This window comes from Microcaecilia unicolor, chromosome 7 (genome assembly GCF_901765095.1).
Source record: "Microcaecilia unicolor chromosome 7, aMicUni1.1, whole genome shotgun sequence".
Taxonomy (NCBI): domain Eukaryota; kingdom Metazoa; phylum Chordata; class Amphibia; order Gymnophiona; family Siphonopidae; genus Microcaecilia; species Microcaecilia unicolor.
Genome location: NC_044037.1, coordinates 158,325,007 through 158,339,151, shown reverse-complemented (window position 1 = coordinate 158,339,151; position 14,145 = coordinate 158,325,007). Strand labels below are relative to the sequence as shown.

Here is a 14,145-nt window from a genome sequence, read left to right as displayed (position 1 = left end):
CGAGAGGAGCATTCCCCCTCGGATGAAGAGGTGTCGCTGCATCAGTCCGCGGGTGCTTCGGTACCGTCTCCTGGACCCGAGCTGCTTCCGGCACCGACACCCACACCGGCCCCCCTGCCTTTACCGACAGCGGGCCTGGACGAGTGCCTCCGAGCCATCCTTCTGGGGATTCTGGAAGGGCTGATGCGCCAAGCTATGCCGGCACCGGGGGTGCTTGCGCCCCCGGCGCCGTTGATGGAGGTGCCGGTGTGCTCTAGCCCGATGCCGAGGCCTCCGACGCCGCTTGCGGCACCAGTGTTGACCGCCACGCAGCTGGAGTCCCCGTCGATGGAGGGAGCTTCATCCCCGCCGGCGCGGGAGTCCACCACTTGACGCCATCACCGAGGACGTGGTTCCTCGCAGTCGAGATGGGCCCGGTTGAGGTCTGAGCGGCAAGAGCTCATGTCCGACACTGAGGAAGAGGCCTCGTGGGGGGAGGAGGAGGACCCCAGATATTTCTCCTCAGAGGAGTCTGTGGGCCTTCCCTCCGACCCCAATCCTTCACCGGAGAGGAAGCTCTCTCCCCCTGAGAGCCTCTCATTTGCCTCCTTCATCAAGGATATGTCTATTTGCATTTCCTTTCCTGTGGTCACCGTGGATGAGCCGAGGGCTGAGATGCTCGAGGTCCTCGACTGTCCATCACCACCTAGAGAGTCTTCCATGGTACCGTTGCACAATGTCCTCAAAGAGACACTGCTTTGGAACTGGCTGAAGCCATTATCTAACCCCACCATCCCCAAGAAAGCGGAGTCCCAATACAGGATCCACTCTGACCCAGAGTTGATGCGGCCTCAATTGCCTCATGACTCGGCGGTCGTGGACTCTGCTCTCAAGAGAGCACGGAGTTCGAGGGATACCGCCTTGGTGCCCCCGGGGGGGAGTCTCGCACTCTGGACTCGTTTGGGAGGAAGGCCTATCAATCTTCCATGCTCGTGACCCGCATCCAGTCATACCAGCTCTACACGAGCATTCACATGCCGAACAATGTGAGGCAACTGGCAGACCTGGTACATAAGCTCCCACCGGAGCAGTCCAGGCCTTTTCAGGAGGTGGTCAGGCAGCTGAAGGCGTGCAGAAAGTTCCTGTCCAGGGGTATCTATGACACCTGTGATGTGGCATCTCGAGCTGCGGCCCAAGGTATGCTGCGGCCCAAGGTATGCGCAGGCTCTCCTGGCTGCGTGCCTCTGACCTGGACAACCGCACCCAGCAGCGACTGGCGGATGTCCCTTGCCGGGGGTATAACATTTTTGGAGAGAAGGTCGAACAGTTAGTGGACCAACTGCACCAGTGGGAAACCGCTCTCGACAAGCTCTCCCACCGGGCGCCTTCAGCATCCACCTCTGCAGGTGGACATTTTTCCCGGGCCCGGCAGGCTGCTCCCTACGCCTACAGCAAGCGTAGGTACACCCAGCCGGCCTGAAGGCCTCCTCAGGCACAGGGACAGTCCCAGCACGCTCGTTCCCGTCAATAGCGTGCGCCTAAGCAGCCCCCTGCGCCTCCACAGTAAAAGCCGGGGACGGGCTTTTGACTGGATCCATGGGAACATAGCCGCCATCAAAGTGTCCGTACCGGATGACCTGCCGGATGGGGGAAGGTTGAAAGTTTTTCACCAAAGGTGGCCTCTGATAACCTCCGACCAGTGGGTTCTCCAAATAGTGCGGTGCGGATACACCCTGAATTTGGCCTCCACTCCACCAAATTGCCCACCGGGAGCCCAATCCTTCAGCTCCCACCACAGGCAGGTACTTGTAGAGGAACGCTCCGCCCTTCTCAGCGCCAATGCGGTCGAGCCCGTGCCACCCGGGCAAGAAGGGCAGGGATGCGCCCCATCCTAGACCTGAGAGGCCTGAACAAATACCTGGTCAAATAGAAGTTCAGGATGCTTTCCTTAGGCACCCTTCTATCAATGATTCAGAAAGACGATTGGCTATGTTCCCTGGATTTAAAGGACGCTTACACTCACATCCCGATACTGCCAGCTCACAGACAGTATCTCCAATTTCGTCTGGGGACACGTCACTTTCAGTATTGTGTGCTGCCCTTTGGGCTCGCCTCTGCACCATGGGTGTTCACGAAGTGTCTCGTGGTGGTTGCAGCATATCTACGCAAGCTGGGAGTGCATGTGTTCCCGTATCTCGACGATTGGCTGGTCAAGAGCACCTCAGAGGCAGGAGCTCTTCGGTCCATGCAGTGTACTATCCACCTTCTGGAGCTGCTGGGGTTTGTGATAAATTACCCAAAGTCCCATCTCCAGCCAGTCCAATCTCTGGAATTCATAGGAGCGCTGCTGAATTCTCAGACGGCTCAGGCCTTCCTTCCCGAAGCAAGGGCGCAGTACCTTCTATCCCTTGCCTCTCAGACCAGTCTCAGCAGGTCACAGCTCGGCAGATGTTGAGACTCCTGGGTCATATGGCCTCCACGGTTCATGTGACTCCCATGGCTCGCCTTCACAAGAGACCTGCTCAATGGACTCTAGCTTCCCAGTGGTGTCAAGCTACCGGGAATCTAGAGGATGTCATCCGTCTGTCCATCAGTTGCCGCAATTCGCTGCACTGGTGGACCATTCCGACCAATTTGACCCTGGGACGTCCATTCCAAATTCCGCAGCCCACGAAAGTGCTGACGATGGATGCATCTCGCCTGGGGTGGGGAGGTCAAGTCGATGGACTCCACACCCAGGGTCTGTGGTCCCTCCAGGAACAAGATCTTCAGATCAACCTCCTGGAGCTCCGAGCGGTCTGGAACGCGCTGAAGGCCTTCAGAGATCGGCTGTCCTACCAAATCATCCAAATTTGGACAGACAATCAGGTTGCAATGTATTACATCAACAAGCAGGGGGGCACTGGATTTCGCCCCCGTGTCAGGAAGCCGTCGGGATGTGGCGTTGGGCTTGCCGGTTCGGCATGCTTCTCCAAGCCACATACCTGGCAGGCGTAAAGAACAGTCTGGCCGACAGACTGAGCAGAGTCATGCAACCGCACGAGTGGTCGCTCCATTCCAGAGTGGTACACAAGATCTTCCGAGAGTGGGGCACTCCCTCGGTGGACCTTTTCGCCTCTCAGACCAACCACAAGCTGCCTCTGTTCTGTTCCACACTACAGGCACACGGCAGACTGGCGTCTGATGCCTTTCTCCTCCATTGGGGGACCAGCCTCCTGTATGCTTATCCTTCCATACCTTAGGTGGGGAAGACCTTACTGAAGCTCAAGCAAGACCATGGCACCATGATTCTGATAGCGCCTTTTTGGCCCCGTCAGATCTGGTTCCCTCTACTTCTGGAGTTGTCCTCCGAAGAACCGTGGAGATTGGAGTGCTTTCCGACTCTCATTTCGCAGAACAACGGAGCACTTCTGCACCCCAACCTTTAGTCTCTGGCTCTCACGGCATGGATGTTGAGGGCGTAGACTTTGCTTCGTTGGGTTTGTCTGAGGGTGTCTCCCGTGTCTTGCTTGCCTCTAGAAAGGATTCCATTAAAAAGAGTTACTTTTTTAAGTCTAGGAGGTTTGTCGTTTGGTGTGAGAGCAAGGCCCTAGAACCTCGCTCTTGTCCTGCACAGAACCTGCTTGAATACCTTCTGCACTTATCAGAGTCTGGCCTCAAGACCAACTCAGTAAAAAATCACCTTAGTGCGATTAGTGCTTACCATCAACTTGTGGAGGGTAAAGCCATCTCTGGAGAGCCTTTAGTCGTTCGATTCATGAGAGGCTTGCTTTTGTCAAGGCCCCCTGTCAAGCCTCCTGCAGTGTCATGGGATCTCAACGTCGTCCTCACCCAGCTGATGAAACCTCCTTTTGAGCCACTGAATTCCTTCCATCTGAAGTATTTGACCTGAAAGGTCATTTTCTTGGTGGCAGTTACTTCAGCTCATAGAGTCAGTGAGCTGCAAGCCCTGGTAGCTCATGCTCCTTATACCAATTTCATCATAACAGAGTAGTCCTCCGCACTCACCCTAAGTTCCTGCCAAAGGTGGTGTCGGAGTTCTATCTTAACCAGTCAATTGTCTTGCCAACATTCTTTCCCAGACCACATACCTGCCCTGCTGAACGTCAGTTGCACACATTGGACTGCAAGCGAGCGTTGGCCTTCTATCTGGAGCGGACACAGCCCCACAGACAGTCCGCCCAATTGTTTATTTCTTTCGACCCTAATAGGAAAGGGGTCGCTGTCGGGAAACGCACCATCTCCAATTGGCTAGCAGATTGCATTTCCTTCACTTACGCCCAGGCTGGGCTGGCTCTTGAGGGTCATGTCACGGCTCATAGTGTTAGAGCCATGGCAGCGTCAGTGGCCCACTTGAAGTCAGCCACTATTGAAGAGATTTGCAAGGCTGCGACATGGTCATCTGTCCACACATTCACATCACATTACTGCCTCCAGCAGGATACCCGATGCGACAGTCGGTTAGGGCAGTCGGTGCTGCAGAATCTGTTTGGGGTTTGAATCCAACTCCACCCTCCAGGACCCGATTTGTTCTGTTCAGGCTGCACTCCCAGTTAGTTGTTCTTCGTAGGTCAATTTCTGTTATGCCCTCGCCGTTGCGAGGTTAAATTGACCTGGGTTCTTGTTTTGAGTGAGCCTGAAAGCTAGGGATACCCCAGTCGTGAGAACAAGCAGCCTGCTTGTCCTCGGAGAAAGCGAATGATACATACCTGTAGCAGGTGTTCTCCGAGGACAGCAGGCTGATTGTTCTCACCTACCCTCCCTCCTCCCCTTTGGAGTTCCGTTTTACTCATTCCTTTGCTTGTCATTCAACTGAGCGGGAACGGTCGCGCAGAGGCGGGAAGAGAGCCGCGCATGCGCGGTGGGCGTGCCCTGCGTGCGGGACTGCCCACGAAGTTTTCTTCCGGTTGGTGGGGGCTGCCATGGACGTCAACCCAGTCGTGAGAACAATCAGCCTGCTGTCCTCGGAGAACACCTGCTACAGGTATGTATCATTCGGTATCCCACCTTTTTGCAGGCTCAAAGTGGCTTACAATACATCATGAGTAGTGGAAGAATGTTAGTAATAAACATTTAGTATTGCATGTTCTTGGTCAGCATGATGAGAAAAGCAAAGTAGTAGTATACAAGCAGATTTTAGGAGACAGTTCTAAAATTAAATAGGCGAGTTGTGCATATTCACTTGGGTTGATCTTTTTGGTATGCTCTTTGAAAGAGATAGGTCTTCAGTAGTGCGCGGAAGTTCGCTATTTTGTATATCGATTTCAAGTTGCTCAGCAGTGCATTCCATAACTGTGTGCTCAAGTAGGTGAAGTTTGACCTATGCATTAATTTGTATTTCATTCCCTTGCAACTGGGGAAGTGCAGATCAAGGAATTTGCGGGATGATCTTTTGGCATTCCTAGGTGGTAGGTCTATTAGGTCAGACATGTAAGCTGGTGCGTCTCAATGGATAATTTTGTGAACTAGTGAACATATTTTGAACGTGATGCGTTCCTTAAGTGGGAGCCAGTGTAATTCTGTTATGTGTTCTGTTGCCAGGCTTAAACTTCATTACTGCAATTAATTGTGTGCATGGTTAGTTAAATGCCATGAATCTTGCTATCCTTCTTGTAGAAGAGGTAGCTTTTCAGCAGGGCTTCTTCCTTAGTCTCCTAATTCTGTTGTAGTCTCCTTAAGAATGGCACAATTGTTTCAGATTTTACCTCTGTAAAAAAGAAAAAAAAAGTGTGTTTAATTTTCGCTGCTGGCCAATCAGCACTTTTCAGAGAGCATTATGTGGGCTCTATTTTTCCTTTCTAGGTTGTTGAAGGTGTTTGCAGCACACAAAAATAATTTGTGCCACGTCAAGTTGCTTATATTTACTTCCTTCTTCAGAGCTGAAGATATTCTCAAAATGTATCTACTCAACATACAGTGGTTTGGTATTGTAGAATTTGTAACATTTTAACACAGACAAGCTTGCTCACATTTATATTATTTTTTGTGACACCCCCCCCCCCTTCCCCTGTATTTTGTTTCTCTAGTGGTTGGGCTATGCTGCACCGAATGTTGTTTGTAAATTCCAGCAGCTCATCCACTCTGAGCTGTGAATTTAAAAGAAAAAAAGAAGACGATGACAAAAGCCACTCAACTATCTCCCTGATTGGAGTATGTTGTGGTTCCCCACTTTTGAAATTTGCTCGTATTTTTTTTTTTTTCAGGTCTCAGTCCCTCGAGTATTCTTTTTCCTGCATTGCACACATGATATTTGGCTGTTCTGTTTTCCTTAATTAGCACTGCAGCAAATGTGGTGGCACAATGGCAGCACATTCTATAGCGCTCTGTCATAGCTCAAGCAGCTAGCTAATTAGCTTATATGCATTCCTGCAACTGTTATTGCTGTGGTATTTGCCTATAAGGTACAGCCACATCAATGATCTATTTGGCAAAGCTGGCAGTCACCTGTCAGATAGTTTCAGTGCCACCCAGCCGAATATAATGGCTTTATAGCCAGCAATTTGGTACAGCCTCAGCTGCAGCTAGCTCAAAGACACATTTTTTTGCAGCGGTCAGTTGCATCATTTACCTTAGACAGCAGTCAACTGCATCAGGCAGCTTGGGCAACAGCCGTCTTCATCATGTGACTTCAACAGAAGCCAGCTAAAGGGTGAATCTTCCACCAGTGGTCAGCTGCATTGGTACAACTTCAACAGTAGCAGCCTCCTGCATGATATGATTCTGTCCATCAGTATGCCATAGCTTCAGGAATGAATTGCATAATGCAGTTTTAGCAGTAGTACAATACATGGCATACCCGCAGCTGCAACAACCATCTGCTTGACGCTTCATCTGTGGAAGCCAAATGAATGTTCCAGCTTCAGGAAATACAGCTGTATGGTGCGACAGTAGCAGCCTAATGCATGTGACATCAATGGCAATCAACCTTATAGCTTCAGCAGCAGCAGCAGTCACTTATGTGGCTCAGTTTTGGCAGTGGAGGCCAAAATCATGTTTCAGATTTACCAAATGTCATCTGCATACCACGACAACAACGGCTAGCAGCATGGCACAACTTCAACAGAGGTCAGGTGCATAACGCAGCTTCAGCAACAGCAGCTTCTGGCATGATGCAGAATCAACATCAGTAGCCAACTGCATAGCACAGCCTGAGCAGTAGCACAGCATGCTTTATCAACAAAAACATCTGCATGACACAGTTTCAACAGAAGTCAGTGGACAGCAGCATAACACAGCTTCAACAAGAGCAGCCAGCTGCATGGTGCAGCCTTAGCAGCAGCACTACTACTACTACTACTACTTAACATTTCTAGAGCGCTACTAGGGTTACGCAGCACTGTACAGTTTAACAAAGGACAGTCCCTGCTCAATGGAGCTTACAATCTAAGGAACGAAATGTCAAGTTGGGGCAGTCTAGATTTCCTGAATAGAGGTATGGTGATTAGGTGCTGAAGGCGACATTGAAGAGGTGGGCTTTGAGCAAGGATTTGAAGATGGGCAGTGAGGGGGCCTGGCAAATGGGCTCAGGGAGTTTATTCTAAGCATGGGGTGAGGCGAGGCAGAAAGGGCGGAGCCTGGAGTTGGCGGTGGTGGAGAAAGGGTATTGAAAGGAGGGATTTGTCTTGAGAGCGGAGGTTACGGGTAGGAACGTAGGGGGAGATGAGGGTAGAGAGATAAGGAGGGGCTGCAGATCGAGTGCATTTGTAGGTTAGTAGGAGAAGCTTGAACTGTATGCGGTACCTGATCGGAAGCCAGTGCAGTGACTTGAGGAGAGGGGTGATATGAGCATATCGGTCCAGGCGGAAGATAAGACGTGCAGCAGAATTCTGAACGGACTGAAGGGGGGATAGATGGCTAAGTGGGAGGCCAGTGAGGAGTAGTCGAGGCGAGAGGTAATGAGAGAGTGGATGAGAGTTCGGGTGGTGTGCTCAGAGAGGAAAGAGTGAATTTTGCTAATGTTGTAGAGGAAGAAGCGACAGGTCTTGGCTATCTGCTGGATATGCGCAGAGAAGGAGAGGGATGACTCGAAGATGACTCCGAGGTTGTGGGCAGATGAGACAGGGAGGATAAGGGTGTTATCAACTGAGATAGAGAGTGGAGGGAGAGGAGAAGTGGGTTTGGGTGGAAAGACAATAAGCTCGGTCTTGGCCATGTTCAGTTTCAGGTGGCAGTTGGACATCCAGGCAGCAATGTCGGATAAGCAGGCCGATACTTTGGCCTGGGTTTCCGCAGTGATGTCTGGTGTGGAGAGATATAGCTGGGTGTCGTTGGCATAAAGATGATATTGGAAATCGTGAGATGAGATCAGGGAGCCCAGGGAAGAGGTGTAGATTGAAAAAAGAAGGGGACCAAGGACAGATCCCTGGGGAACTCCAACAGAGAGTGGGATGGGGGTGGAGGAAGAACCATGAGAATGTACTCTGAAGGTACGGTGGGAGAGATAAGAGGAGAACCAGGAGAGGACAGAGCCCTGGAACCCAAATGTGGACAGTGTGGCAAGAAGTAAATTGTAATTGACAGTGTTAAAAGCGGCGGATAGGTCCAGGAGGATGAGGATGGAGTAGTGGCCTTTGGATTTGGTAAGGAACAGGTCATTGCAGACTTTAGATAGTGCTGTTTCTGTCGAGTGTAGGGGTGTGGCCTCTTCGATAGCTGTCAGCTTGCTTAACTTTCTGGTCAAAAGTTATTGAACAGCCTTTTACTTTTCCCCTCTTCCTTTTGGATTTTCTGAGAATAAGATTTTTGCTTTTATTTCCTTTCTCAAATGTTTAGTCTGCTTTAGTCCGAGTCTAGGCAGTTTTATAGATGTGCAGCATTACTTTTATTGAATTCTCCATTTTACCTTGTTTGGAAATTCCTCCTAGGCAGAGCCTTTTTCTGACTTTATAGATTGGAATGGCTAACAGAATATTCATTTTTCTCCCTCTATTGTGGTTAGCTTTGAGAGTTCTGGGAACTTAAGCTCCAGTAGTTCCCCTTGTCACATACGTTCGAGGATACTGAAGGAACTTAGGGAAGTTCTAGCGGCAATGCAATGCTTCTCCAAAGTTAGGAGTGGTTTGGGAGAAATGGAGAAGAGCAGATGTGGTTCCTCTCCACAAAAGCATAAGTAAGGAAGAGGTTGGGAACTACAGGCCTGCAACATGGTTTCACTAGAGGCAGGTCTTGTCAGACAAAGCTGATTAATTCTTTGACTGGGTGGCCAGAGAGTTGCATCAAGGGAGAGCGCTAGATGTGGTGTCTTGGTTCGGCATAGACGACTAATAAACTGAGTGTCCTTGGTATGGGCCCTCAGTGACTGAGTTAGGAACTGGTTGAGTGGAAGGCAGCAGAGGGTAGTGGTAAATGGTTTTCATTCTGAGAAAAAGGATGTTACCAGTGAGGTGCTGCAAGGTTTATTTCTTGGGCCAGTTCTTTATAACATTTTTGTAAGCGATATTGCTGATGGGTTGACTGGTAAGGTTTGCCTCTTTGTGGATGATACTAAAATCTCCAATTGGGTAGGCACCTCTGATGGTGTGGATAACATGAAGAAGAACTTAACAAAGCTAGAGGAATGGTCTGGAATTTGGCAGCTAAGATTTAATGCTAAAAAAAAATGCAGGGTCATGCATTTGGGATGGAAAAACCTGAGGGAATGGTACAGTTTAGGGGGTGAAGAACTTCTGTGCACAAAAGAGGAGCGTGACTTGGGTGTGATTTGTGTGTGATGACCTTAAAGTGGCCAAACAGGTAGAAAATGTGATGGCAAAAGCTAGAAGGATACGGTGCATAGAGAGTGGAATGGCCTGTAGGAAAAAGGTGATGATGCCCCTATTTAAAACTCTGGTGAGACTTCGTTTAGAATATTGTGTACAATTCTGGAGACCACACCTTTGAAATAAATATAAACAGGATGGAGTTGGTCCAGAGGGCGGCTACTAAAATGATCCATCATAAGGGGACACACTTAAAGATCTCGATACGCATACTTTGGAAAAATGGTGGAGGAGGAGTGATATGATAGAGACCTTTAAATACCTATGAGGCATAAATGCACACGAGGCTAATCTCTGAATTGAAAGGAAGCTCTGTAACGAGGGGACATAGGATGAAGGTGAAAGGGTATAGATTCAGAAGTAATCTGAGGAAATACTTCTTCACAGAAAGGGTGGTAAATTCGTGGAACCACCTCCTCATGGAAGTGGTGGAGAAGAAAACATTATCTGAATTCAAGAGAGCTTGAGATGAGTACATAGGATATCTAAGGGATTGATAGGGAGAATAGATGACATGAATTGGAAGACTGGATAAGCTATATGGTTGTTATCTGCCTACAGTTTTATGTTTCACAATTACAGCTTCAAGCAGTGTGGCATAGAAGTGGCAAGCTTCTGGTTCACATGGCTTTAACTCTATGCTTGAAGACATAGCTTCTCCAACCACCAGACACGTTTTTTTCATACCTCTCCTGTAGGGCACAGTGGGTTACATTTTCTTTTTTGCCAGTTCAGTAACAGTGTTTCTTAACATAATATCATCATTGATGATGATAGAGTAAGACCTAACAGTCCATCTACTCCTTCATACCTTCTTCAGTGTGGTACTAAGATGGCGTAAACAGCACACTTTCTCTGCATTAGGAGTGATTCTTCTATCTTTCTAATTGCAATAGTCTCCTAGTTCTACCCTTTTTTTTTTTAGCATTGCTGTGCTACATCCCAATAGTTTGGACTGGTCTGGTATAGACATTAAAGAAGGAAAAATTCTTACCTGATGATTTTCTTTCCTTTAGTCCTACTGATCCAGTCCAGAAACCTGCCCTGCTTCATTCATTTATTTCTGCTATGTGGTATTCTTTCCTATTTTTCTCTTTTTGACAGCTTTCATTCATCCTATTTTCAAGTTTCTTCACTGAGCTCAGTCTCAACCATCTCCTGGCTCATTGAAATATCTTCATATCAGTAGAGTATAAGCCACCACCTGACTTGGGTAAGTAACCTGTATGTCAGTTGAGTATATGCCTTCTTTATTGGTGAAGCTATTGGCTGAATGGCACATATAGTCTCACGTTTTCAGTGGTAACCAACATTATGGTCATGAGTACCACTGCTAGGCTAGTTGAAATACTGAGCATTAGAAGCTGCACAATACCCTTAAGGTGAGACTCATACAGAACTACCTTTTTATCTGTCTTCATCCGCTGATCAAGGGACATAATCCAGTAGTCTGGACTAGTCTGGTAAGGCTAAAGGAAAGAAAATTATCAGGTAAGACATAATTTTTCCTTGATCACAATATAATTTATGGGCCTGTATCAAGATTGAACAAGTGATTATATTTATGTACGCTTGGTGTGTGTGTGGGGGGAGCATTTATTCCGTGGTTATTATTGTGTGGACACCCGTCTATTCATATATTGTCATTTCACTGTTGTTTAAGTTGTAACCTTGGCTTTGGTGTTCCAGAGTGTTTGTTCTTATGGAACGTAATAACAGTTTCAAGGGAAAAAAAAAGATCTTCAGCTCATTCAAGTTACAAATAGTAATTTTATGGACCTTTACCAATATAAATGTCTTTTTAAATTTTTTTTTAAATGGTTTCAGATCTCAAGTGGAAAGAAGTTTGATTCTATGGTGGTGAATGGCTTTGTATGTACTAAGAACATTGCCCACAAGAAGGTAAACCAATGGTTAACCTAAGTCAAATTACCCAGCATTAATGTGAGTCAGGATATCTTTGTAGTCCAACTGTTTCAGATGCACGTAAGCACATGCTGTTTCAAAGAACTTAGTTTTATGTACCTTCTGATATTTGTTTTTTAAAGCTAATAGAAATGCATATCAAATATGATGAATGCAATGTTATGGCTTAACTTTGCTTCTTCCACCTCCATGACAGCTGGGCCATGGGTCTCTCTCTCTGTACCTGCCATCCTCAGGATGGCAGTCTTGTTTTGTCTTGCTCCCTGTGCTTATCTGCTAGCACTCTTCCCCTGGTCTCTGTATTTATCCCAGGGCAACTGTCACTCTTCAGGAAAGGAGCAATCCTCAATTGCTACTCTCCCACTTGCCATGATAATCAAGATGATACTCAAAGGCATTGGTTCCCAAACCTTTTCAGTTTGTGGTGCACACATTTCCTCTCAGGTACCCTCCCCCTCTTCCCCACCCCCGCTGCTGCTGACACTAGTATTGAGTCCTACCTTTGTTGACAGTGATGCCCAAACCCTGCCCACAAATGAGGTCCACTGCTCGAGGCCTGAGCTCCAGAGCAAATTAGTAGCATACTTCAGTGATTCCCACATGCTACCTGCCACTAACCCAGAAGTCTCCTCTGTGCCATGTCCTGCCCCTGGGTTAGTGGCAAGGCAGTGTGTGGGAATCATTGCCGGGAAGCTTTCTACTGCCGCTCCTCTTCCTCTTGGGGGGGGGGGGGGGTGCAGGATTCGCTGTTCCTTTGCAGCCTTCTGCCTCCTCAACCTCTGGTATGGTGGATCCCAGGATTCATTGCAGCTGTGCGTGCATCTCCCAGCTCCCTCTGCAGCACACATTTTGGGAAACACTGCTCTAAGCCCTCCCCTGTATATTAACTGATGCTCTGTATACATAGCCAATATATTGATTCCTACAGAACACCAGTTTTAGTGATACCATAACTTAAAAAGCCAGGTTAAGATAAATGCTTGTTTTCATCTGAATTCCAGAGACATAACATGTGAAAAGAGACTAACCCAAGGTCACAGGGAGTCTGTGATGAGTCTTGAATTCTTGTTCCAGGGCTTTTTTTCTCTTCTTCTTCTTTTTTTTTTTTTTTTTTACTGAAAAGTTTTACATCTATACCCCCACAAAAAAAGCAAACATCCATGGTAAGCACATCTAAAATACTACAGTAAACAAATAGATAAGTGCATCAGAAATTCACTTTTTTATAACTCTGGACTTCCAAAATTCAAACATCAGCCCAGAACACTTAGCTACATCTGTTGCATAATAAATATTAATGAACCAGTGTTTACTGATATGTACCCCTCTTTCCTTGCATCCCTAAACAGTTTTAGACTTCATAAGACATCTAGATAAGTGTCTTTGAGCAAAAAGAAAAGCTGCTCCATCTCCGGTTAAGTATGTTCCAAATATTTTGAAACCAAGAGACAATAGATGGTATGCTTACTGAGTTCATGACTTGCGATGTTTCAATTTAAATACATTTTCTTATTCTGTATTTTGTTCACATCTTACCTAATAACTTTTTTTTCCTAGATGAATGCCTATATTAAAAATCCCAAGATACTGCTGTTGAAGTGCTCGATTGAATATCTGTATCGAGAAGAAACCAAGTTTACATGCATAGAGCCCATTGTTCTGCAGGTCAGAATCGGCATGTTAATGTTTAGTGAACTGTATCATATGTTGGTGTGGTTTTATTGGGGAATGAAGAAAGGTTAGTCACTACTGATCCTTTACACAAATTTGCAGCCACCTCGTAAGAGAAAAGGGTCTTCATTGTTCTCAATTGATATAGTTTATAGTTTACTTGTACTTCACTTTTATCCAAGGCAGAGTACAAAAAATATGCATATTCTTAAAAACACAACACTCAGAATACAAACTGCTACAAAGATCCATTGATCAAACATCATTTGAAATTCTCACAGGTCATATCTTCAAGCACAGGACTACAGTCCTCCATAGATCAGTCCCAGACCACTGCATGTGATGAGGGAGGTACAAATGTAAGAGTGTAGGCCTGTTTGTCAGTGACATGGTGAGGTGTTTAAGTTACAAATTCATCTAGTAATTGTTTCATAATTAATCTCCCTGGTCTTGGTTTCCTTGGCTGGTTCTTTTCGTAACTGGTTGACTGGAACCATTGAATCTTGCTTATGAGCTGGTGTAGTGCCAAACAGAGGAGAGCTTCTATGACACTGAATAACAGTATTCAACAGAGATATTTTCTGAGAGGTACCTAGGGTTCCTCACATTGAAGGAAGGTTTCTGAGATTGATAATTTTATTTGTGCAAGCACTGTTTGAACATCACATTCCCTTTGAGCAAAAAGTTGTTTTTTTCCCCCCTCCTCATATTAACTTTTCATAATACCGTATTTTTCGGACTATAAGACGCACCGGACCATAAGACGCACCTAGGTTTTAGAGGAGGGAAATAGGAAAAAAAAAATTTTCCC

At 46.9% G+C, this 14,145-nt stretch overlaps 1 protein-coding gene across 1 annotated transcript in view; it reads left to right on the top strand.

Annotated features, from left to right (window-relative positions):
* The window catches only part of PIKFYVE (phosphoinositide kinase, FYVE-type zinc finger containing), a 750,252-nt gene that overhangs the window by 288,990 nt on the left and 447,117 nt on the right, over positions 1 to 14,145 (top strand). Inside the window, 2 exon segments of the mRNA XM_030210724.1 lie at positions 11,565 to 11,639; positions 13,221 to 13,328. Of these exon segments, the coding sequence (XP_030066584.1) occupies positions 11,565 to 11,639; positions 13,221 to 13,328 (183 nt within the window).